Source organism: Notolepis coatsorum (assembly GCF_963971535.1).
Source record: "Notolepis coatsorum genome assembly, chromosome: 4".
Classification (NCBI taxonomy): domain Eukaryota; kingdom Metazoa; phylum Chordata; class Actinopteri; order Aulopiformes; family Paralepididae; genus Notolepis; species Notolepis coatsorum.
Window position 1 is genome coordinate 154,630,715 of NC_140168.1, and position 27,948 is coordinate 154,658,662.

The 27,948-nt window shown below is 44.3% G+C and overlaps 1 protein-coding gene across 1 annotated transcript in view; it reads left to right on the top strand.

Annotated features, from left to right (window-relative positions):
* cntnap3 (contactin associated protein family member 3) overlaps positions 1-27,948 on the top strand; it is a gene marked incomplete at both ends in the record, with an annotated part of 430,462 nt that overhangs the window by 280,978 nt on the left and 121,536 nt on the right. The window contains 4 exons of the mRNA XM_084312145.1: positions 6,825-6,987; positions 8,015-8,142; positions 9,284-9,454; positions 24,143-24,361. Of these exons, the coding sequence (XP_084168271.1) occupies positions 6,825-6,987; positions 8,015-8,142; positions 9,284-9,454; positions 24,143-24,361 (681 nt within the window). The remainder of the gene's footprint in view (positions 1-6,824; positions 6,988-8,014; positions 8,143-9,283; positions 9,455-24,142; positions 24,362-27,948) is intronic.

Below are 27,948 nucleotides of genomic sequence, written 5' to 3' on the forward strand. Positions count from 1 at the left end.
TCGTTAATCATCCACATATATAGACAAACAATGATTAGTTTCGCTTCCTGCTCTCATTCAGCTCGTCCTGCACTCAATCTCTGGCTAACACAATCTAACACTCAACCTCTGCACTCAAAGGGTCTAGCGGAACCCCTTTCTCAACCTGAAGTCACCCCAGCCCGCTAGAACTGTGACAACTCCCGGTTATTCCTTCAATCAAACAGGCCGCCCTAATCAATGTAAATAACCTCATCTGATTTGGCTCCTATTCAACCTCTCCTACCCTCTCTTCTTAAATTAGCCGCTTCCTGTCTCAACATCTCCCCTGTTGTAAAAATAACTGTCAACTGTTATCTCACTTTACAACTGTCTTCTGCAATCTTCACCTCTGACCTCTACTTCCCCTGCATCTAACTGCCTAGCTCCGCTCCATCTTCCTGTCGTATAACCGCCCCTGTAACAGCTGTACAACTGTTCACTCCTATCTTCACCTCTGTGACCTCTCTCCTGTTGCGTCTAATCTCACCCCCTTCTTGACCCCCCTTGGGCCGTTTCTAAATTGCTTAGTAAAGATAGCCTGTGTCACTCTTGTGAGTTCCCGTGACCTTTACCTAAATTTCTTTACCCCATGACCCCCCTGTAACTCAACAGAAGTGAGTCATTACACACAAATCATTTATAACAACTGCTAAAACACAATCTTACATCAAAGCAGCATCTAAACAAATCCCCTGTCACTAAATTATCCCATTGTGACCCAAGGATTTTGCAATCAATCTTAATATAAAACATCAACCTATGTAAATCAATGGCATTAAAGATATAACAATCTAACAGTATTTTAACATAGCAATGCAACCAAATAACATATACGCCCACAAGCCTACATCATAAAATGATCACCCCCATGACCTAAGGACTTGCAGCAACATTAATCCAACAGTGTATCAAAATCCGACATCCTAACATCAATGTATCTTATACAAGCATCTTAATTCAAGCTACATAATACACTCCAGTCAAACACAACATCATTATTCTAAGCTTACAATTGTACATGTTACACAGATTAAAAAACGACCATTTTAACACAACATCATTTAAGTAATAAAATTACAACCTAAGCATCACTTATTTCCAATAAAACAACATTCCCAGAAGTGGTCTCAAACGTTTTTACACCAGGTCTGCCCCGAATGACACCCTGTACACACATGTTTTTTGCAGTGCACACAGTATTTCCCTTCTTAAACAATAGTCACTGATAAGGTTAGTTTTGTGAAATCTTAACCTATTACCGGCAACGTCCATCAAATCTAATCATCATGTAAGCATCACTCATTTAAAAAAAACATTATAGTGGTTAGTTCTAAATACTTCCTTATCCATACCTGTATCTCACTCTGTAGAACATTTCACCCAATTCAGCCCATTATTACTCCCAAACTACCGTTTATCTGTATATCATGTATGCAATAAAAGTTATGATGTATTTAAAACGGGGGACTCCATCTCTGGTCTGCCTCCCCTTAACAATTGTATGTTTTTAACTGTACTATTTTTAATCAATCAACCACTCATCCCCCCTTGGTTAAAAATATCCCTGTGTATTAAAGACAATAATACAATCTACCCAGTTTAGCCGGTTTTATGAATCCCAGCTCAATTCTGGGCATGTATATTAAATCATCTACACTCTGACAGGCACACTGCAATGTCTGCAACCTATTCTCAACTTCCTCCCTTAAACCAACCACTAACAATGTTACACCCCTTCCCCTGTGCACACACACTCGCAGTAATAACAACCATAAACAGAACCACTTCCAGATCACCTTTACAACATAAAGCAAAAACATTAACACTCACCACTGTCCCCTGAGCGAAATGAACGAAACAGCGTTATGCGCGCATGCGCAGTAGCAACCGATGCGACTACCACCATAAAACACTACGTTTCAACGCTGCCACGACATCCTAAAACTGGCCACGACATCCTAAACATGCCACGACATCCTACCGCGTCCACTACTACTCCCCAAACATTATTTCCCATACTCTAATCATCCCATATGTCGCCCGCAATCTCACAAACCAGCCGCATGCAAGCTAATAGCCTAGCCAGCCTCAATGCGAGGTTCCATGCGTTCCCGGAAGCCCCAAGTTATGCCACGTTCGAGATCCGTACATTCATCCAATCCGCCCAGTACCAATCTAACAATAAACAACTTACACATGTCTAAATACCTACTTTAAAAGAACCAACTATCGTAAAAGAATTTAAAAACATTCTCATATATCAACGCCGTTACACAGATCAACACGATCATTTCTCCTACCCTTCTCTCCGCCTGGCTCCACGGGACATTCACACTCTCCATTCAACACCATGACGTCATCAAGCAGCGACTTCTTCCATTCACGATACTCTCGTACACAATTGTCACTGCATCATATATAACCACTAAAACGGCCCAATCACCTCAACGAACGCCTCGACTTGCTTCTCAACAACAATTGCTCTCATAGTGTTCCGTAAATTTTTTCACATCGTCGCCCTAACATCCCTAGAATACCGCAGCTCCTCCACAGAGCTAAGCTAGTTAGCCCCAACTCCAATATGATTCACAGACTAGTATTGATCTGATCCACGTCACAACATAACAACCTTCGTCAAGCTTGCTACTAATCACATACACTTACACAAATACACAAATACATAAATACAAACAAACCGACCCCCCGTACGAGACATCGATTACATGGCGCAACGCTATTAACCTTGGATTCTTGTGTAAGCCGACTTTTCATCTAAAAATTGATCACTGAACATCCTCTAGTGTCCTTTTCCTAAATACCCCATATTTTCCTAATCTCCCGCGTCATACACAGTTCCTCCGAGCGGCGAGCCCAGTCATATACTTAATAATCCAATTTCGACCCACTAACAGGGTATAGAATTCCCACTATCACACATTCCTCACACTTTTTCCCTAAACCTACACTACATTCTTTTCTTTAAGATATGTCTGACTACCCCGCATTATCCATCAATTTTCTAGCCACTCTCAGTCCCGCTTCCTGCATCTCTGTGACTTAATCCACGTTCTACCACTCCACGCCGTCTCCTTCAAATATTTTACCTAAACTAAACTTCTGCTTTCACCAGACAGACATACAGATTCGTATACTTTCCCTCACTTAGGCCTGCTCTTGCACGTAGCCTCCTAACTCGACATCTTGTCAACCATTTTCCTCAGCGCCACCTAACATCAGCCCTAGCTTGACCCTACAATATGACCAATAACTCATCGTCGGGCCGCCGCTTTTATATAATCAACAAAAAATTCACAAGTTCCATCCTCCTGCTCACAATGACATGGCACAAATACGCTGCTCGCATTCACTGCAATAAAACTCAAAACAAGCAGGTCGACAGCGGCCTCCTGTTTCTAATAACAACACAACCATCCAAAAGCCCATGATTGCCCCTTTACTGAACAACAAGCGCGCTGCCTACTTTTCTGGACAGTCTAAATCTAACATCACTCCACCAGTCCTGCATGCAAACAATACATATATCCACCCTGGGTCCTACTGTGGCTATACACGACCATAAACATTCCTATTCACCCCACGTTCCCTCATCCTCCAGAGAGCCACCAACCACTGTACTGCAAATCCCCAACTCCCCGGCTCTTTTTCTGCGTGCTCATTATGTGAACAAATCAGAACGGGTCTTCTCACGGCACCAGATTGTTGTATATTCCTATATGAATATCTACTTTTAATTACAGCACAGTGAGGTTGCTAAACTGGATGAAGGGAAAGATCACAGTGTGATAGAAACATGGTCCTCATCTGGACTCCCAAAAATAGCCAGTAGAGAATAAGTTTGTATAGCCAGACAACTGGAAGCTATGGTCCAATACTTATTTATTTTGCAGAGCGGCCGAGAGTGGACAATGCATTAGTTACATACAGGAATTGTATTTCATTCAAATGACACATGAGTTGTACAAAAGGATTGATGAGGTAAATCACAATAGCCCTCACACGTTGGCTCTCTACATCAAAGACAGTATTGCACATATATATTAGTCATGTTATATTATGAAATAAGACCATAGTACTCCCTGTCACCACATGACTAAACCTGGGTCTACGATACTCTAGTTATCACAAAACAGGGATTATTCCATATACAGTTTTACTCACGTAGTGCAAAGGCGGACCATGGTCTATGGAGAGATGGAGACCAGTAAGACCCCCTGGGTTGTGTGTGTGGCGGGTCTCAGCTGGCCTGGCCTCTATCCTTACTGTTCCAATACTTATAGATTTCATGACCTCACTTATTCTTAACCTAGTTCCACCAATCACAAGTATCTTAAAAACAGGAAGTCCTCTGGTAAGGGCTATATGACCCAACATGTCCTGGTGTGTGGGTGCCTGTAGCAGCAGGGGGGGCGGTGGCCCCCTCCTTTTTGGACAGAGGGGGGTTTTGACTGTGGCCCCCTCCTTTTTGGTGTGTGGTTTTGTTTCACCGTTCCCCAACTGTCTTCAAGACTCCTTGTATGTGTCACAAACAGTTTTAGCATGAGGGGGCTTTTATGACCTGCCCCCGGTGTCTCCAACTGTTTCTTCTAAATACCGTTGAGTTAGTCGTTTTAACATGGGGGGTTTGCCTGAAGGCTCCCCAGAATGTCACACAACCCTGCTGCCTGCTACTGTTTGTTCCATCACTCTGAGAGTCCATGTAATGAACTATTTACCATAGATATTTTCAGTTTTCAGGGTTAATCTAACATTTTGATTATGAAATCTCAGTCAAGGGTACCACAACAGACATAGCTAAATGATAATTATGCTCTTTTTTTGCAAAAAAAAATTAAGTTCAAGGGATTTTTCTTCAAATTGTACTCCTCCAAATTGATTCAACTTGAATCCAATCATTCTGTTGTGGGGAGGACATGTGATAATCGGACATGCAGCTCACCAACGTGTTCTATGTCTCTTTGTGCTTTTTACTCCACTACATTTATCTGAACCCATCAGTTACTAGTTACTTTGAAGAAAAGGATTTAGCATAGAAAACACAATATATACAAAATAAAAAATGTATGAAGATTATGTAGTTTCACATTTGAAGCCTGTCAACTTCAAGAGGACATACTCAGAGCAGCATCACTGGACCACATATCACTTTAACATAACCTTTAATCAGAGCAGCATAACTGGACCACATACCACTTTAACATCACCTTTAATCAGAGCAGCATAACTGGACCACATACCACTTTAACATAACCTTTAATCAGAGCAGCATAACTGGACCACATACCACTTTAACATAACCTTTAATCAGAGCAGCATAACTGGACCACATACCACTTTAACATAACCTTTAATCAGAGCAGCATAACTGGACCACATACCACTTTAACATCACCTTTAATCAGAGCAGCATAACTGGACCACATACCACTTTAACATAACCTTTAATCAGAGCAGCATAACTGGACCACATACCACTTTAACAAAACCTATAGAGGTCAATGTATACACAAACGTCATGTAGAATGTGTACTTTTACTTGAGATTCTTAAGTACATTCAATAGCAAATACCTCTCTACTTTTACTTAAATATCATTTTAATAGAGGACTTTTACTCATTTATTTGAGTATTTCTACTTTTACTTAAGTAAAGGAACTGTGTACTTCTTCCACCACTGGAAATGGAGGAAGGGAGAGATAGAACACTTTGAGAGCCTCCCTGTCTCTGGGAACGTGGATAAATGCTGACTCAGCAGAGATCTTTCCAATCAGCTGTCGGTTTATTCTAACCATTCACTTAATCTTCTCACTTTCTTATTGTTGTGTGGTCGTGAAATAGATCTCTGCTGAAGGGTATCAGTGTGACTGATGTCCAGTGATGATCAGACCAGTGTTGTAGGAATCGAGTCCTGGACTGATTTTCATGACTCGACTTGGACTTGAGCACTGATGACTCGGCCTTGGACTTGGACTCAAGCATTGACTGCATGCCGACTCGGAAGGTGCAGACGAGGACTAAGACTTGTTAATTGATAAATACAGTTATTTTTTTATATATATTTTTGTAATAGGCCATAATCGTTTGGCATAATATATAGATGGCTAGTGTATTTGGCTATTGTGTCACAAAGTAAATAAACTCCCATTGAAACGGTGACCGCTGTATTATTTATGTTTAATGTAGACCTTTTTTTATTTGTACATCAGTTCTTTGACTGCCAGAATGGAGTGGACTCAACCTTGATGACTCGGACTAGGATAATGGGGACTCGATTCGGACATGACTCTGGCACTTCTTTGGTGACTCGGACTTGGACTCGGACTTGAACACTGGGGATTTGAGACTCGACTCGGACTCGAGATTTAGTGACTCGACTACAACACTGACTCAAACTATGGCAGTAGATGGTACGCAGTAAACTGGATATCATTATTTTTCACAGAAAGATGAAGACAGCAGCAGAAGGTTTTCCCACAGGTTTTCAAAAGGCTCTTCCCTTGCTTGCAAATAAGTCCAAGTTATTTGCATGAATATTACCATCGCCAATAAATCCCCCATCTTTTGATTTAAAAAATACAATGAGAAGAGAATATAACCCCTTGACTGATAGCATCCAGATATTTGTGTTTGCGTGTCTGCGCATCTGACTGACTGTGTGTGTGTGTGTGTATATTTGTGTGTCTGTGCATCTGACTGACTGACTGTGTGTGTGTGTGTGTGTGTGTGTGTGTGTGTGTGTGTGTGTGTGTGTGTGTGTGTGTGTGTGTGTGTGTGTGTGTGTTCCAGAGGGCTCTCCGTTCAGCTGGTGGCTGGGAGGTCCAGGTTCAGGGCAGGTCCAGACTTACTGGGGCGGAGCGCTACCAGGCAGCCAGCAGTGTTCCTGTGGCCTGCAGGAGAACTGTCTGGACCCACAACACTACTGCAACTGTGATGCGGACCGGAACCACTGGTACTGACCACTAACACTACTGTGATGCTGACCAGAACCACTGGTACTGACCACTGACACTACTGTGATGCTGACCAGAACCACTGGTACTGACCACTAACACTACTGTGATGCTGACCAGAACCACTGGTACTGACCACTGACACTACTGTGATGCTGACCACAACCACTGGTACTGACCACTAACACTACTGTGATGCTGACCAGAATCACTGGTACTGCACACTGACACTACTGTGATGCTGACCAGAACATCTGGTACTGACCACTAACACTACTGTGATGCTGAGCAGAACCACTGGTACTGACCACTAACACTACTGTGATGCTGACCAGAACCACTGGTACTGACCACTGACACTACTGTGATGCTGACCAGAACCACTGGTACTGACCACTAACACTACTGTGATGCTGACCAGAACCACTGGTACTGACCACTAACACTAATGTGATGCTGACCAGAACCACTGACCACTAACACAACTGTGATGCTGACCATAACCACTGGTACTGACCACTAACACTACTGTGATGCTGACCAGAACCTCTGGTACTGACCACTGACACTACTGTGATGCTGACCAGAACCACTGGTACTGAATATTAACATCACCATCACTAAGACCACTGGTACTGAATATTAACATTACCATCACTAAGACCACTGGTACTGAATATTAACATTACCATCACTAAGACCACTGGTACTGAATTGATCATTATACATCATAGATAATAACAAGATAATACATGTGTGTTCTTTTAACAATCCACCATGGCAGTGTATTTGTCTTCTTCTTCTTCTCCTTCTCCTTCCTCTTCTTCTGCTGCTGCTATCCTCCCGCAGGGCTAATGACTCTGGGCTGGTGGTACATGTTGAAAATAGCTCCCTGAAATATTGGCACGGGGTGTGGTCTGCATCAGTGCACCTGTGCTCCTTATAAAACCTACCACTGCCGTACACATTTTGAAAAAATTTCTTCTTCCTCCTCCTTCCTCTTCCTCTGCTGCTCTCCTCCTGCAGGGCTAATGACTCTGGGCTGCTGACCCATAAGGAGCTCCTCCCCGTCAGGTCTCTGGTGCTGGGGGACATCCAGAGGTCAGGGTCTGAGGCCGCCTACAAGGTGGGACCACTCCGTTGTCATGGAGACAGTGAGTCGACGCATACTGTACATAAAATTAACGTTGTGAGACAAAACGCAGCGGTTAACCGGACATGCCGTCGTTTCAATTGACCTATCTCAAGCCCCACCCTCTTTTTTTATCATCCAATCACAACTGTTGATAACACAAGATACTTGTGCCTTAATGATAAGGAGAGCTCAATGAAGAAACCCACTCCAAATCTTCTACCATGTAACTACACACTACAAATGTATCACATGGTCCATAACATCCCCCCAAACAGCATTGCCAACTGCAACAGACCCATTTCCCATTGTTCAAGCTCCAGGTATTAACCATGCTGATGCTACATAGGCCTACCACATGGCCCCTAATGGCCACACAACCCAACATGTAGATAGATAGATGCTACATACAGTACCCTACCACAAGTACCACATGGCCCCTAATGGCCACCACAACCTAACGTGTAGATAGATAGACAGGGAGAGCCAGCATATCACCAGGGTTATCAAGTGGGCAACTCCCTTCACTGGTGCTTTGTCAAGTTAGGCCCACGACACTTCGGGAAGGCTCAAGAGTTCAACAGACCACCCCCTTCCATGCTAGCTCTCATTGTCCATGTGCATAAGTGTAAATCCAGCCCTCTGTTACCTCAGCACATTAATAAATAAAGACTCAGCATTAGCTTATTGACTGCCATGCTGTTTTTCCATCTTTACTCCCTGGCGCCAGTGCTATTGACCATTTTCACGATGTTTTCAGACCCATCGTATATTCTATATTATAGCTATGGAGACAATAGTATGGCTCATTTGACAGGCACTATTTATACTCTAACAAGGACAAAACTGTTTATTTCTACATACCTTTGTTTGTGCTCTATACCACGCTAAAAATAGCCAGAGGTCCCAGGCACACTCACAAATGCCCGCGCGAGTGTTTAGAATAATAATAATCAAAAAAAGGAAAAAGGAACGAAAAACAAGATATCTCGTTATTGCCGCTCAAGCGTTGGCTGTCAGAAACGAGATATCTGCAATCAATGAATCAATGAATTAATGTGTCAACGTAATTATACGTGAATTAACTCAACAGTGAGCTTTATTTGTTTGCTAAACCATATTCATTAAGAGACCATCATAGCGACTTCTCATTTGCTTCCCAGAGAACTTATGGAACGCTGCGTCTTTCGACAAGGAGACCTCATATCTCCACTTCCCCACCTTTCATGGAGAGCTGAGTGCAGACATCTCCTTCCTGTTTAAAACCACGGCCTCCTCCGGTGTGTTCCTGGAAAACCTGGGCATCAAAGACTTCATCCGGATTGAACTCAGCTGTAAGTGAAAGTTAATGCGGATTGAACCTAGCTGTGTGAGTGGAATTATTTTATTTGTTATTTGTTCATTTATGGATCCCCATTAGTCTACACCCATGGGTGAAAGACTATTCTTCCTGGGGTCCTAACACACAACCTACAACATTACTGTTAGGGTTTGTGGCGAGGGGAGGTGAGAGAACCCAAATGCTGGACAATGGTTATGAACCAGAGAGAGGAGGCAGAGTCGACGGAGTAAAGTATAATGAAAGGCTTTACTGAGCAGTAGTAAACAAGGCACGAACAAAGGTACACGACACTAAACTGAGGCAGCTAGAAAACAAACGAGAAACAATACACAGCATGGCTGGAAAACGGTGCTAGGAAGCGGGAACAGACTCAAAGGGAAACAAGAGATAAAGGGCTATTCCGCGAACGGCAGGAATAGCAGGGATACGACAGGATACAGGGAAAACAGATCACAGCACGGAAAGGTACTGGAACAGGAAACAAAACAATGGTGCGACACTGGTAGACAGGGTGCGGCACGAATATATACAGACACTAATTCTTGACAAGAAACAGCTGGGGGCTGACAGGCTAGGACACAGGAAATCGATACAACACTGGGAATACAGGACTAGACAGGAACATATGAATATGAATACACACAGGGCTAGACTAGGACATATGAACATATTGGGGAGCACACAGAACCGATAACAGATACATAGGGAGTACATTAGAAATTACAGTCAACAGGCTCCAGACAATAGGTAACCACAGGGAGGTTGCCTGTAGTACCGCGAACAGACCGCCGGAGGGCGGCAGAGGATTGCCCCCCCCCCCCCCCCCCCCGGAAAACGGAAAACTGAAGCCGGGGGGCGGAGAAAAGAACCCAGGAGGGGCACAGTAGCAGGGGAGCCGAGGAACAGGACCAGAGGGGAGCCCGGAGAAGGGCGCACGGGGCACGGGACCAGAGGCACTGGAGAGGGGGACAGAGGCCTGGAGAGGGGGGCTGGAGACAGGGACAGAGGCCCGGAGAGGGGGGCTGGAGACAGGGACAGAGGACCGGTGAGGGGGGCTGGAGATGGGGACAGAGGCCCGGTGAGGGGGGCTGGAGACGGGGACAGAGGACCGGTGAGGGGGCCCGGAACAAAGGGGCGAGGGCGACAACTCCAGAGCAGGACCCCGGACGGGGCCCACTCCAGGTGCAGAACTCGGGATCGAACCAGGGGGCCCGGAGAAGAGGGGCGAAGGCGACAACCCTGGAGCAGGACCCCGGACGGGGGCCATTCCAGGTGCAGACCTCAGGATCTAACCAGGGGGCCCGGAGAAGAGGGGCGAAGGCGACGACCCCGGAGTAGGACCCCGGACGGGGGACACTCCAGGTGCAGATCTCGGGACCGGGCGTAGGACCCCGGACGGGGATCCCTCCCGGGGTAGACCTCGGTGCAGACCTCGGCATTAACCACGGCGCAGACCACGGCGTAGACCATGGCACAGGGCTGGGCCAGACGAGGAGCCGGGACCAGACGAGGAGCCGGGACCAGACGAGGAGCCGGGACCAGACGAGGAGCCGGGACCAGACGAAGAGCCTGGACCAGACGATGAGCCGGGACCAGACGAGTAGCCGGGACCAGACGAGGAGCCGGGACCAGACGAGGAGCCGGGACCAGACGAGGAGCGGGGACCAGACGAGGGGCCGGGACCAGATCAGAAGGAAGGCCCGGGCGTGGAGGCCGGACCGGACGTAGAGACGAGACCCGACGTGGGAGCCGGATCAGACGACGAGGAAGGGCCGGGCGTGGAGGCCGGGCCGGACATTGAGATGGGACCAGGCGAGAAGCCGGAGGCAGGCGACTCCCCGGGGACAGGAGCACGAGCACGACCCGGACTAGACATCGGGGTCTCCGCGGGAGCCGGAAGAGGAACAGGGGCCATAGGGAACGAGCTAGCTGACGGGGCAGTACTAGCTGTTGAGGCCTGATTAGCTGCAGGGGCTAAGCTAGCAGACGGGGTTGTACTAGCTGTTGAGGCCTGATTAGCTGCAGGGGCTAAGCTAGCAGACGGGGCTGGACTATCTGTGGAAGCCTGGTTAGATGCAGGGGCTAAGCTAGCAGACAGGGCTGTACTAGCTGTGTAAGCCTGGTTAGCTGCAGGGGCTAAGCTAGCAGACAGGGCTGTACTAGCTGTTGAGACCATGGGGTTAGCCGACGGGGCGGCTCCAGGTAAACTGACCTTGCTAGCTGAAGGGGCAGTCCTACAGTAGCAGTGGGAAACTGACCTTGCTAGCTGAAGGGGCAGTCCTAGCAGTGGGAGACAAGCTAGCTGAATGAGCTACACACACAGTGGGGCTAGCTGTAGGAACCATGGGGTTAGCCGACGGGGCGGCTCCAGGGAAACTGACCTTGCTAGTTGAAGGGGCAGTCCTAGCAGTGGGAGACAAGCTAGCTGAATGAGCTACACACACAGTGGGGCTAGCAGGCAGAGCTGAGGTGTTAGCAGTAGGTACTCTGGCAGGTGAGGCTATGCTAGCCTTCCTAGACTTACTAGCTCTCAGAGACTTGCTAGCAGTACGAGCTACACTAGAAGATGGGGCTAAGGTGCTAGCAGTAGCTATGCTAACAACTAAGGCCATGCTGGCAGTAGAGGCTTCACCAGCAGAGGAGGCCATGCTAGCGGACCGGACTGAGGGACTAGCAGCTGATGCTCTAGTGGACGGGACTGAGGCGGTAGCTACCGAGGCTACACTGGCGGCGGGGGCTAAGCTAGTAGTAGAGGCCTTGCTATCTGCAAAGGGCCTGACAGGGTTAGCAGCTTGGCAGTCGGCTGGGGAGTTGGCGTCCTGGAAGAGCACCCCTAAACATGTTCCCGGCCAGTAACCGGAGTTTGCATGCTCTTCCAGGACTCCACTTCATCATGAAAAACACCAGGCGATAAGCGCTCTTTCGCTCCTCCAGACTGCAGGCCGGAGAATAATTGCCCATGAATCTTGTAAAAGGGAATGTGCCTCATGAAACCTGTCCCAGAGGGGGGCTACGGGACCAGTAGGGGACGCTATACTAGCAGAGAGGGCTATGGTGCTAGCTGTAGATGCTACACTAGCAGGAAGGGCTAGGGTGCTAGCTGTAGATGCTACACTAGCAGGAAGGGCTAAGGAGCTAGCTGTAGGAGTTACTCCAGCAGGAGGGGCTAAGGTGCTAGCTGTACTAGCTACGGGACCTACGCTAGCGACTGTGCTAGTAGCCTGGGCTGTGTTAGCGTTCAGGCCTAAGCTAGCAGGAGGAGCTGTGGGGGTAGCTGCCAGAGCTATATTGGATACAGGGGCTAAACTAGCCATTGCTGCGGTACCATTAGGGGCCTTATTTGCCTCTGTAGAGCCTCTTGCTCTGCCTTTGTGCAGCTGGAGAACCACACAGACACACCGTAGGTCAGCACACTCTCAACCGCACAATGATAAAAGTTGACAAGGAGATTTCGTGGCAGGCCAGCCTGTTTCAGCTTCCTTAGGTAGTATAGGCGTTGCTGAGCTTTCCCGATCACTGAGGCGGTGTTGGTGCTCCAGGACAGGGTCTCACTCACACTGAGACCCAGGAACTTGAACTCAGTGACCCTCTCCACTACCTCGTTGTTGATGAGCAGAGGGGAGTGGTCAGGCCTTGATCTTCTGAAATCCACTATGATCTCTCTTGTTTTCTTTATGTTTAAGAAACAGCTGGGGGCTGACAGGCTAGAACACAGGAAATCGATACAACACTGGGAATACAGGACTAGACAGGAACATATGAATATGAATACACACAGGGCTAGACTAGGACATACAGTATGAACATACTGGGGAGCACACAGAACCGATAACAGATACATAGGGAGTACATTAGAAATTACAGTCAACAGGCTCCAGACAATAGGTAACCACAGGGAGGTTGCCTGTAGTACCGCGAACAGACCGCCGGAGGGCGGCAGAGGATTGCCTGTGTCCCGATAGTTCAGATTATGACAATTACAGTACAAAAAAAACAATAAACACATAAGAAACACCTTAGCCCATTCTCAACATCTTCAAAATCTCACAAAAAAAAACACACAAAGGCTCCAACCATAAATACAATAGGCTACTAACTAAACTAACTAACTAAACTAACAATACTAACTAAATAAATCAGTAACTCAACTGTATTTCACCATCCATAACAGCATCCGTCAACTTTTTCTTAAAAGTAAATTTGTTGCTGATCATCTTTATCTTCACAGGTATACAATTCCAGTATGCAGCAGCTTTATACATTACGGTTCTCTTAGGTGAAGAATCTTAAGAAGTTAAGAATATGGGCAACATTGGACTGAACTAATTTAAAGTGCACCCTGATGTCTCTCTCGTACTGTACCACACACACATGCACACACACACACACACACACACACAAACAAACAAACTAACTAACTAACTAACTAACTAACTAACTAACTAACTAACTAACAAACAAACAAACAAACAAACAAACAAACAAACAAACAAACAAACAAACAAACAAACAAACAAACAAACAAACAAACAAACAAACAAACAAACACACAAACAAACAAACAAAAACACATCATCTAACCAGGGACAGAGGCAACTCTCTTGTCCTCAGGAAAATCACAGCAGTGTCGTTGTTCCAGTCTGCTGTTTAGATCGCTCTGTATCACTGCATCTGGTCGTTATGACAACTGCTGTTTAGATAGCTCTGTATCACTGCATCTGGTCATTATGACAACTCCTCTTTAGATCGCTCTGTATCACTGCATCTGGTCGTTATGACAACTGCTGTTTAGATCGCTCTGTATCACTGCATCTGATCGTTATGACAACTGCTGTTTAGATCGCTCTGTATCACTGCATCTGGTTGTTATGACAACTGCTGTTTAGATCGCTCTGTATAAATGCATCTGGTCGTTATGACAACTGCTGTTTAGATCGCTCTGTATAAATGCAGGTGGTCGTTATGACAACTGCTGTTTAGATCGCACTGTATCAATGCAGCTGGTCATTATGACAACTGCTTCCTATTCTACGTCCAGGTTTTACATTTACATTTAGTCATTTAGCTGATGCTTTTATCCAAAGCGACTTACAAGTTCTGTACGACAAGCCATCAGGAAGGGCACAACTCTATCAGCTGAGCAACAATGTTCATCAAAGTGTTGAGTGCTACAGTGTAGGTTAGTTTATTAGGACAAGTGCATGACAGTACGGTTAGTTAGGGTTAGATTTTTTATTTTTATTTTTTTCAGATAATGGTTGAAGAAGTGCCTCTTTAGTCGACGGCGAAATATTGGACGTGTTTCGGCTGTCCTAACTGGGGTGGGTAGTTCATTCCACCATTGTGGGGCAAGGACTGAGAATAGGCGACTGATGACCCTCCCGGAGCTTGGATAGGAGTAGGTCTGAGGTGGCCATAAGATGCAGAGCGTAGGGGTCTTGAGGGTGTGTAGTTAGAGACCATTGACCGGAGGTAGGCGGGAGCGGTTCCCTTTGCCGCACGGTATGCTAGGTCGAGGGTCTTGAAGCGGATTCGTGCAGCAATGGGGAGCCAGTGCAGGTCCCTAAGAAGTGGGGTGACATGGGCCGACTTCGGTAGGTTTGAGATCAGGCGGGCCGCTGCGTTCTGAATGAGTTGAAGAGGCTTAGTGGCAGTGGTCGGGAGGCCAGCGAGCAGTGCGTTGCAGTAGTCGAGGCGGGAGATGACTGTTGATTGGACAAGGAGTTGGGTGGCTTCTTTTGTCAGGAAGGGGCGGATCCTTCTGACGTTGCTCAGGAGGAATCGGCAGGTTCTGGTTGTCGCTGCGATCTGAGCAGAGAAGTTCAACTGGTCGTCGAGGACAACACCAAGGTTCTTGGCGGTCGGGGACGCGGTCACAGCTGCATTCTCGACTGTGATGGAAAGGTCGGTCAGGGGGGAGGATTTGGCCGGCAGGTGGAGCAATTCTGTTTTGCTTAGGTTCAGTTTGAGGTGGTTGGTCGTCATCCAGGCGGAGATGTCGGACAGACAGGCCGAGATCCGCTCAGAGACGTGGATATCTGAGGGAGGGAAGGAGAGGAAGAGTTGAGTATCGTCGGCATAACAATGGTAGGAGAAGCCATGAGACGTGATAATGTTACCCAGTGATTTAGTGTAGAGGGAGAAGAGAAGGCGTCCTAAAACCGAGCCCTGGGGGACACTCGTCCGCAGGGGGCGGGTGGCCGACAGGGTCCCTCTCCATGACACTTGGTAGGAGCGGTCATTGAGGTATGATGACAGCCATGTCAGCGCAGAGCCAGCCACTCCCATTCCTGCGAGGGCCGCGAGGAGGATCTGGTGGTTGACTGTGTCGAAGGCTGCAGATAGATCTAGGAGAATCAGGACAGAGGAGAGGCCTTTCGCTTTTGCTAAGTGAAGTGCCTCTGTGACCACAATGAGGGCTGTCTCTGTGGAGTGACCAGTCCTGAAGCCTGACTGATTAGGGTCTAGGAGGTCATTCTGTAAGAGATAAGCAGTAAGTTGGTGGGATACAGCACGTTCAAGTGTTTTAGAAAGGAAGGAGATAAGAGAGACAGGACGGTAGTTGCCTATGACGATAGGGTTCAGGGATGTTTTTTTTATAAGGGGCGTGACTCTGGCTTGTGTTAGGGAGGTGGGGACCACCCCCGAGTTGAGTGAGGAGTTGATGGTTGCAGTTAGGTTGAAACCGAAGTCTAACTGTTAGCGACGGAAGGCATGCTGGCTATGTAAAATACTAAGCTAACATCAAGCTGACAAACTGAAACGATATGCGATGGAAATAGTTGTATGAAATGATTGCACCTCATGGTACCAAAGCACCTCAAAGGCGCTAAAATCAAAATTACAAACATGACAAAACAAACTGGTCAGACTACTGCTTGACCTTACTCCAAGAACCCACCTCACCCCTGCCCACTTTAACAACCTATGATGGCTTAGAGTAGACGACAGAGTACAGCAACTTGCAATAAGCCTGGTCTACAAGATACACAACACGACTAAGGTACCCATGTACATGTCAAAATACTTACCAAAGGTCAGTGAATACCATGACCACAACACCAGAGGGAGCTCCACAAATCATGTTAAACCCAGATTCGGCTCAAACAAGGGACTAAACACGTTTCACAATTATGCCACATCAATGTGGAACGCCCTACCCACAGCTGTAAATGAATGTGAATCACTACCCACTTTCAAAACCACTCTCAAAGAGCACCTACGGGAGACTGCAATTCGAAACTGGCCCCTGTAAATGTCCTAACCCTACCCCCTCCAATGTACAGTAAATGTCCTAACCCAACCCCCTCCAATGTACAGTTACCCACCCTGCCTACCCACCCCCCCCACCCAACCACCTCCAATGTACAGTTTCCCCCCCACCCAACCTACCCAACCTACCCCCCCCTACCCCCACCTACCCAACCTCCTCCAATGTACAGTTTCTTCGTCAAATGTATATACTCTCTTTTTTAGACTATTTTTGTATCACAAACAGTACTGTATTTGTAAATCTGGTATGTCATAAATGTCTAGATGTAGCAGTACTGTCTATCTGTATGTCATGTATGTCATATTAAGATAAATTGAAAATGGGGGACCCTGATGTAAACAAGACGAAAGTCTTTCTCTGGTCTGCATCCCCTTAACAATTGTGTGTATTGAGCTGTACTGTATTGTACCCATTCTGCAATCTGTTAATACAATTTTCAATCAATCAATCAATTCAGGTCGACGTTACTGTGTTGAAATATTTAATTTAAATTAACTGTATTTTCCTTTCCCATTTACCAGTAATTTCCCATTTACCAATACATGTAGAGTGAGAGGTAAAGTGACATTTTACAGGAAGATTATATGTTTTGTTAACTAGCCTATTTTTGTTGCAACTTTGTTATACTCCCACTAGGAGAATGCACTGAAGCAGGTGGTGTCAGGGTCTGCACTCCAATACTTAGCTAGTCATTGGCTATAGATTTTTCCTTTTTCTAAATTACCACTTGGACTTCAAAATCCCCTGCCTTATCAGAGAGATACATCTATATATGACCTCTGGGGGTAAAGAGCCTGTGTGGGCCACAGACAAAGCTAGTTTAATAACGCATTCATCTCCTCATCATGGGGGAACCACCCTCCCTTATTTGGGCAGAAAGATGACAACACATGTGCGAAGTCTATAGACCCGGGGGAGTCACGCCATGGTTCTAAGAACCCGCCTGGTTCCTATAGACCTGGGTCACGCCATGGTTCTAAGAACCCGCCTGGTTCCTATAGACCTGGGTCACGCCATGGTTCTAAGACCCGCTTGGTTCTGGCCACATTTTTGCCTATGGTCTTTACCATAGGAGTTTTCAGGCACCTTATATAATATATATATTTAGTAATTTATCTGACACTTTTATCCAAAGCGACTTACAAATTGTGAACAACAATCACTGGGCAGTTGCAAAGGGAGAAAGTCACAGTGGAACCTCACTCCCCAGGTCTGTTGTTAGTTACCGTGCAGAAGTAGGGTCGATTTCACCCCGGAATGAAATTGGCACCACAGTGATCATTGTCCAAATTGCTTTGTATAATTGTAGCTGTTTTTTTACGACTGGCTATGGCTGTTTAGATCTATCATTGGACCTAGTCATAATTTGTGAGGAAGGAACATTAAAATACGTCTTTTGACGACAGAAGTGCTTTTAGGGTGGACACTTTCCTAGATTTCTTAAAGCCTCTCTAGTAATAATTAGGATCTTCTAAATATTGTGTTGATGGTTCAATCGCAGCTAAAACATTTACACCCAAACATAGCTACATTACAACGCCTTTCACCCAAACATAGCTACATTACAATGCTTTACACCCAAACATAGCTGCATTACAATGCCTTTCGCCCAAACATACTGTAGCTACATTACAACGCTTTACACCCAAACATATAGCTACATTACAACGCTTTACACCCAAACATAGCTACATTACAATGCATTTCACCCAAACATAGCTACATTACAACGCTTTACACCTAAACATAGCTACATTACAATGATTTACACCCAAACATAGCTACATTACAACACTTTACACCCAAACATAGCTACATTACAATACTTTACACCCAAACATAGCTACATTACAATGCTTTACACCAAAACATAGATACATTACCATGTTTTACACCCAAACATAGCTACATTACAACACTTTACACCCAAACATAGCTACATTACAATGCCTTTCACCCAAACATAGCTACATTACAACGCTTTACACCCAAACATAGCTACATTGCAACGCTTTACACCCAAACATAGCTACATTACAATGCTTTACACCCAAACATAGCTATATTACAACGCTTTACACCCAAACATAGCTACATTACAACGCTTTACACCCAAACATAGCTGCATTACAACGCTTTACACCCAAACATAGCTAAATTACAACGCTTTACACCCAACATAGCTACATTACAATGCTTTACACACAAACATAGCTACATTTCAATGCTTTACACCCAAACATAGCTACATTACAACGCTTTACACCCAAATATAGCTACATTACAACGCTTTACACCCAAACATAGCTACATTACAACGCCTTTCACCCAAACATAGCTACATTACAACTCATTTCACCCAAACATAACTATATTACAACGCTTTACACCCAAACATAGCTACATTACACCGCCTGTCACCCAAACATAGCTACATTACAACGCTTTACACCCAAACATAGCTACATTACAACACTTTACACCCAAACATAGCTACATTACAATGCTTTACACCCAAACATAGCTACATTACAACGCCTTTCACCCAAACATAGCTACATTACAACTCATTTCACCCAAACATAACTATATTACAACGCTTTACACCCAAACATAGCTACATTACACCGCCTGTCACCCAAACATAGCTACATTACAACGCTTTACACCCAAACATAGCTACATTACAACACTTTACACCCAAACATAGTTACATTACAATGCTTTACACCCAAACATAGCTATATTACAACGCTTTACACCCAAACATAGCTACATTACAACGCTTTACACCCAAACATAGCTACATTACAACATTTTACACCCACACATAGCTACATTACAATGCTTTACACCCAAACATAGCTACATTACAATGCTGTACACACAAACATAGCTACATTACAACGCTTTACACCCAAACATAGCTACATTACAACGCTTTACACCCAAACATAGCTGCATTACAACGCTTTACACCCAAACATAGCTAAATTACAACGCTTTACACCCAACATAGCTACATTACAATGCTTTACACACAAACATAGCTACATTTCAATGCTTTACACCCAAACATAGCTACATTACAACGCTTTACACCCAAATATAGCTACATTACAACGCTTTACACCCAAACATAGCTACATTACAACGCCTTTCACCCAAACATAGCTACATTACAACTAATTTCACCCAAACATAACTATATTACAACGCTTTACACCCAAACATAGCTACATTACACCGCCTGTCACCCAAACATAGCTACATTACAACGCTTTACACCCAAACATAGCTACATTACAACACTTTACACCCAAACATAGCTACATTACAATGCTTTACACCCAAACATAGCTACATTACAACGCCTTTCACCCAAACATAGCTACATTACAACTCATTTCACCCAAACATAACTATATTACAATGCTTTACACCCAAACATAGCTACATTACACCGCCTGTCACCCAAACATAGCTACATTACAATGCTTTACACCCAAACATAGCTACATTACAACACTTTACACCCAAACATAGCTACATTACAATGCTTTACACCCAAACATAGCTATATTACAACGCTTTACACCCAAACATAGCTACATTACAACGCTTTACACCCAAACATAGCTACATTACAACGTTTTACACCCACACATAGCTACATTACAATGCTTTACACCCAAACATAGCTACATTACAATGCTGTACACACAAACATAGCTACATTACAACGCTTTACACCCAAACATAGCTACATTACAACGCTTTACACCCAAACATAGCTACATTACAATGGGTTACACCCAAACATAGCTACATTACAACACTTTACACCCAAACATAGCTACATTACAACACTTTACACCCAAACATAGCTACATTACAACACCTTTCACCCAAACATAGCTACATTACAATACTTTACACCCAAACATAGCTACATTACATCGCTTTACACCCAAACATAGCTACATTACAACACCTTTCACCCAAACATAGCTACATTACAATGCTTTACACCCAAACATAGCTACATTACAACGCTTTACACCCAAACATAGCTACATTACAACACTTTACACCCAAACATAGCTATATTACAACGCTTTACACCCAAACATAGCTACATTACAACACTTTACACCCAAACATAGCTACATTACAATGCCTTTCACCCAAACATAGCTACATTACAACGATTTACACCCAAACATAGCTACATTACAACGCTTTACACCCAAACATAGCTACATTACAACGCTTTACACCCAAACATAGCTACATTACAACACTTTACACCCAAACATAGCTACATTACAACACTTTACACCCAAACATAGCTACATTACAACACCTTTCACCCAAACATAGCTATATTACAACGCTTTACACCCAAACATAGCTACATTACAACACTTTACACCCAAACATAGCTACATTACAATGCCTTTCACCCAAACATAGCTACATTACAACGATTTACACCCAAACATAGCTACATTACAACGCTTTACACCCAAACATAGCTACATTACAACGCTTTACACCCAAACATAGCTACATTACAACACTTTACACCCAAACATAGCTACATTACAACACTTTACACCCAAACATAGCTACATTACAACACCTTTCACCCAAACATAGCTACATTACAATGCTTTACACCCAAACATAGCTACATTACAACGCTTTACACCCAAACATAGCTACATTACAAAACCTTTCACCCAAACATAGCTACATTACAACACTTTACACCCAAACATAGCTACATTACAATGCCTGTCACCCAAACATAGCTACATTACAACGCTTTACACCCAAACATAGCTACATTACAACACTTTACACCCAAACATAGCTACATTACAACACTTTACACCCAAACATAGCTACATTACAACACATTTCACCCAAACATAGCTACATTACAACGCTTTACACCCAAACATAGCTACATTACAATGCTTTACACCCAAACATAGCTACATTACAATGCTTTACACCCAAACATAGCTACATTACAATGCTGTACACACAAACATAGCTACATTACAACGCTTTACACCCAAACATAGCTACATTACAACGCTTTACACCCAAACATAGCTACATTACAATGGGTTACACCCAAACATAGCTACATTACAACACTTTACACCCAAACATAGCTACATTACAACACTTTACACCCAAACATAGCTACATTACAACACCTTTCACCCAAACATAGCTACATTACAATACTTTACACCCAAACATAGCTACATTACATCGCTTTACACCCAAACATAGCTACATTACAACACCTTTCACCCAAACATAGCTACATTACAATGCTTTACACCCAAACATAGCTACATTACAACGCTTTACACCCAAACATAGCTACATTACAACACTTTACACCCAAACATAGCTATATTACAACGCTTTACACCCAAACATAGCTACATTACAACACTTTACACCCAAACATAGCTACATTACAATGCCTTTCACCCAAACATAGCTACATTACAACGATTTACACCCAAACATAGCTACATTACAACGCTTTACACCCAAACATAGCTACATTACAACGCTTTACACCCAAACATAGCTACATTACAACACTTTACACCCAAACATAGCTACATTACAACACTTTACACCCAAACATAGCTACATTACAACACCTTTCACCCAAACATAGCTACATTACAATGCTTTACACCCAAACATAGCTACATTACAACGCTTTACACCCAAACATAGCTACATTACAAAACCTTTCACCCAAACATAGCTACATTACAACACTTTACACCCAAACATAGCTACATTACAATGCCTGTCACCCAAACATAGCTACATTACAACGCTTTACACCCAAACATAGCTACATTACAACACTTTACACCCAAACATAGCTACATTACAACACTTTACACCCAAACATAGCTACATTACAACACATTTCACCCAAACATAGCTACATTACAACGCTTTACACCCAAACATAGCTACATTACAATGCTTTACACCCAAACATAGCTACATTACAACACTTTACACCCAAACATAGCTATATTACAATGCTTTACACCGAAACATAGCTACATTACAATGCTTTACACCCAAACATAGCTACATTACAATGCTGTACACACAAACATAGCTACATTACAACACTTTACACCCAAACATAGCTACATTACAACGCTTTACACCCAAACATAGCTACATTACAATGTGTTACACCCAAACATAGCTACATTACAACACTTTACACCCAAACATAGCTACATTACAACACTTTACACCCAAACATAGCTACATTACCACACCGTTCACCCAAACATAGCTACATTACAATACTTTACACCCAAACATAGCTACATTACAACACCTTTCACCCAAACATAGCTACATTACAATGCTTTACACCCAAACATAGCTACATTACAACGCTTTACACCCAAACATAGCTACATTACAACACTTTACACCCAAACATAGCTATATTACAACGCTTTACACCCAAACATAGCTACATTACAACACTTTACACCCACACATAGCTACATTACAATGCCTTTCACCCAAACATAGCTACATTACAACGATTTACACCCAAACATAGCTACATTACAATGATTTACACCCAAACATAGCTACATTACAACGCTTTACACCCAAACATAGCTACATTATAATGCCTTTCACCCAAACATAGCTACATTACAACGCCTTTCACCCAAACATAACTACATTACAACGCTTTACACCCAAACATAGCTACATTACAGCACCTTTCACCCTCGCATCGCCTTTTCCTTTATCGCAAAACGTAGACGGAGAACGAACATGAAGGTTTACGAGCATTTTTCCATTATCTGGGAATATTTGAGGAATGGGTTTTGCCCTCTGGGCCCCTGCAACAGCAAGCAGAATACTATAGGCAAGGTGACCCGATGAATAAAACTAGAGACGGGTTCCTACAATCAGCTTCCACTGATTTACATTTTCAACTCTCACTCTTCAAAGATTTCAATCAGCCAATTACCCGTGTGACGGCCATTAAAAGGAAATCTAAATATGCAAATGTTAAGTAGTATAACATACGTAGAGGTGGCTGTGTGAGCAGTGACAGTTCTCACACTTTCTCTTTCTCACAGCGGGGGTGAGAAGATGTCACACTGTCTCTCGTCAGGGGACATAATTATTTCAACGTGTTAATCAGCCAGTTATTATTTAGCGGGAGAAACGTCAAACACGCTCAGCCGGCATGACAGTCACTCGCTCGTCTAAATCATCCCTCTTCTTTTCCTCCTCCTTTCATCCCTCACGTTCTCTCTATCACTTCTCATCACACTCTAAATCTCTCTCCTCCTATATCTCCAGCCTCCACCGCGGTGGTCTTGTCCCTGGACGTGGGGAACGGTCCGTTGGAGGTGCGCGTGGAGTCCAGCGCCCCGCTGAACGACGACAGGTGGCACCGGGTGCGAGCCGAGCGGAACGTCAAGGAGGCGTCGCTGCGCATCGACGAGCTCCCTGCCGCCTCACAGGAGGCGCCCGCTGACGGACACTTCCATCTGCAGCTCAACAGCCAGCTGTTCATAGGTGGGAGGACTGAGAGTGTGTGTGTGTGAGAGAGAAAGAGTGTGTATGTAAGTGTGTGTGTGTGTGTGTGTGTGTGTGTGTGTGTGTGTGTGTGTGTGTGTGTGTGTGTGTGTGTGTGTGTGTGTGTGTGTGTGTGTGTGTGTGTGTGTGTGTGTGTGTGTGTGTGTGTGTGTGTGTGTGTGTGTGAGAAAGAGTGTGTGTGGTTTCGGCGATCAGAAGTGCCTACAAACGAGCACTCCAAAGTGGGAGAGTTTTCCAACAACAACGGATGATTCCCTACGACCCAACGCTGAACCACCTCCTGGGTGTGGAGGCGCCGCCCTGTAAGAGAGCTTTCAGGAAAAGCTTGGATTCAAAATGGAATATTTTTCAGAAATGGAATATTTACAACGGTATATCACTGTAGACACTCGCTTGGCTTCCCTCTCCGGAAATATGTCGTTCGGGTTCTGAAAAAGTTCCCGGTGAAAGAACCATTCCCAGAGGCAGGGCCGGATTAACGACCGGGCCGACCGGGCCGCGGCCCGTGGGCCTCGAGTGATGAGGGGCCTCCAAAAAAAAATTTAAATTTTTTTTTTTTTTTTTTTTTTTTTTTTTGAGGCCACTCGTCACTAGAGGCCTTTTGGAGGCCCCTCGTCACAAGAGGCCCAACATTTTTTTTTATTTTTTTTTAACTTTTATTTTTTATTTTTTTGGAGGCCGCTCGTCACTCGAGGCCTTTTGGAGGCCCCTCGTCACTAGAGGCCCCAAATTATTATTATAATTTTTTTTACTTTTATTTTCTTTTCTTTTGGAGGCCCCTCGTCACTAGAGGCCCCATTTTTTTTTTTTTTTTTTTACTTTTTTTTTAAACATTTTTGGAGGCCCCTCGTCACTAGAGGCCCCACATTTAATTTTTATTCTTATTTTGGAGATCGATGTCATACTGTGACACTGAATGATTGGCACTGACTGACGCTCTCTGATTGGCCACTGACATGTCTGCCAATTCGCGTGACGAGCTGTGTCTTTGCCCATTTCCTCGTCAAACAGCCTGCAAACTACCTGCCGTTCTATCGCCATGCTCTAAGACAAACTCTAACCTTAACCAACTTCGAAAGAGTGCCTAAGCTTAACCGTCGAAAGAACTTGCCGTCAGCCCGTCATGCTCTAAGACAAACTCTAACCTTAACCAACTTCGAAAGAGTGCCTAAGCTTAACCAGTGTAGAAACAGGCATCGGCCAATCAGAGAGCGTCTTGCCAGAAATGCGGCTAGGTTTAGAAATTACGCGACTAGGGGCCTCCACACTACACACTAGTACTAGTACTAAATACCTATATGTCCCTATGCCATAAATGTCATGTATGTTGTGTATGTCATAAATGTCTATATGAATTGAAAATGGGGGACCCTGATGTAAACAAGATAAACGTCTTTCTCAGGTCTGCATCCCCTGCCTTAACAATTGTGTGTATTGAGCCGTACTGTATTGTACCCATTCTGCAATCTGTTAAATAAAGTTTTCATTCATTCATTCATTCATTCATTCATTCATTCATTCATTCATTCATTCATTCATTCATTCATTCATTCATTCATTCATTCATTAATTCATTCATTCATTCATTCAGTAAAAAAAATAAAAGATACGAAAAATAGAAATATAGGCCTCTCTCTTATACATGCCTCCTCCTAATACAAGCCTGGTATCCACTACAGTTGAAACAAATACAAGCCGGGGTTACTATTAGAGGAATTACGGTATTCTATATATTTTTTAAAGTGACATATAAAAACGCCACTGTGCGTGCGTGCACGTGTGTGTGGGGGGGCCTCCACAAGAATCTGGCCCAGGGGCCTCTGAAGTCTTAATCTGGCCTTGCCCAGAGGCACCAACACCAGCACTGGCCACGGCCTGGATTGAATCGCAATTGCAGTTCCTCTGGGAGACAGTGCAGCCGTCAATAACATCAAGGGGAGGCGGCCAACGGAGGAGGAAGGTGAGTCGAAACAAGCTGTCCTACCTCTGGCAATGCAAACGTTCGAAAGCCATGGAGATTGTTTTGAACAACAGTGAATATCCCAACCCCCCTCCGTGCCCCAGTAACTGTGATTAAGTGCAGTTACAGATGCAGTTCTTAGGACTCTGAGCTCTGCTCTGCTCTGCTACTGAGGTAATCATGCACCATTAACCTGGCAGTGCTGTTAACGAGGCGTTAACGATACTGCGCCCTTGCAGTAGAGGTTACATTTTTAAGAGCTGGATCTGTATATTATCAGCAAAAGTGCCGGGGGGAGACGTCTATTGATGAACCCCTCCCACCACCTCCATGGCACAATGCTGCACCCCATACGGAGCCAGCCTGTCTCCCGGACACCGCGCATTTGACACAGGCTGAGGTAGAGACTGTGCTGCTCGCTCTCTGGCATAAATCAAGTGCATGGACGGCGTAACTTATGAGTCTCTCAAAACCATGCAGCCAGGTATTTTACCATCCATCTTTAACACCTGCTTGGAGAATAAAAGAGTGCCTGACTCTTGGAAGGGTGCCCTTGTTCACAGAATCCCAAAAAAGGACATTATCCCAGACTAACCATCAACCTGGAGAGACATTTCACTCTACAAGGTGCTTATGAGATGCATTCTTTCCCGTGTTTTGCCTTGGCTAGTAGATGAAAACATCCTTTCTCCTAAGCAAAAGGCCTACATTAACAGGCAAGGCATGAATGAACATGTGTTTTGTCTCAAAACAGGTATTGATGATTTCAAACATGTGTCCAGTAAATATTTTTTTTGTTTTTCTGGATTTTCGTGATGCATTTGGAACTCTAGCACATAATGTCATGGTGGAAGCCCTTGAGGAAATACATCTACCCCAGGTTTTTATTGACATTGTTAGGGATGTATGCTTCATACCTGCAGGTGATTTGTGGCAAACCCAATCCCACTCTAAGTTGGTATAGAGACAGACTGTCCATGGAGTGCAGTAAACGTTGTACTCGCTATCAACCAATGGTTAAAGTGGCTTTGCTCCCCAAAATTGTATTTCCCCTAACCCCGTTCAGGGGTATGCAGATGATATAGTAATAGCCTTCAGGCAGGAGGATGTCATTAACACCTTCTTGGAGTGGTCTGGATTAGAGGTCAAAGATAAAAAATGTGCAGTTTTTTATAACAGGCGGAGTGGGGGAAACAGCTCGTATCAGGCTAAATCAGACACCATTCCCATGTTTACAATTAATAACAAGCCACTGAGAGTATATTCACGTCATGAGACATATACTTATCTGGGTCATAAATTGAATGTGGCAGGTGAATGTAAATTGAATGTGGCAGGTGAATGGAAACAGCAAGTCGATGAAATTATCTCTGATTATTCCACCAGTTTAGATTTAATTAATGCATCACCCCTGCCACTTATCATGAAATTATAAGCAGTCAGACAGATAGCACTGGTTAAGGTTCAGCATTTGTTCCCCAATGTACATATTCCTCGCAAGTTTCTTTGTGAAATGAATAATAAGACCGTACGCACGGTGAGACAATGGACTGAACTAAACACTCATACCACACAGGATATCTTATTTCACACCAAGCAGGAGGGT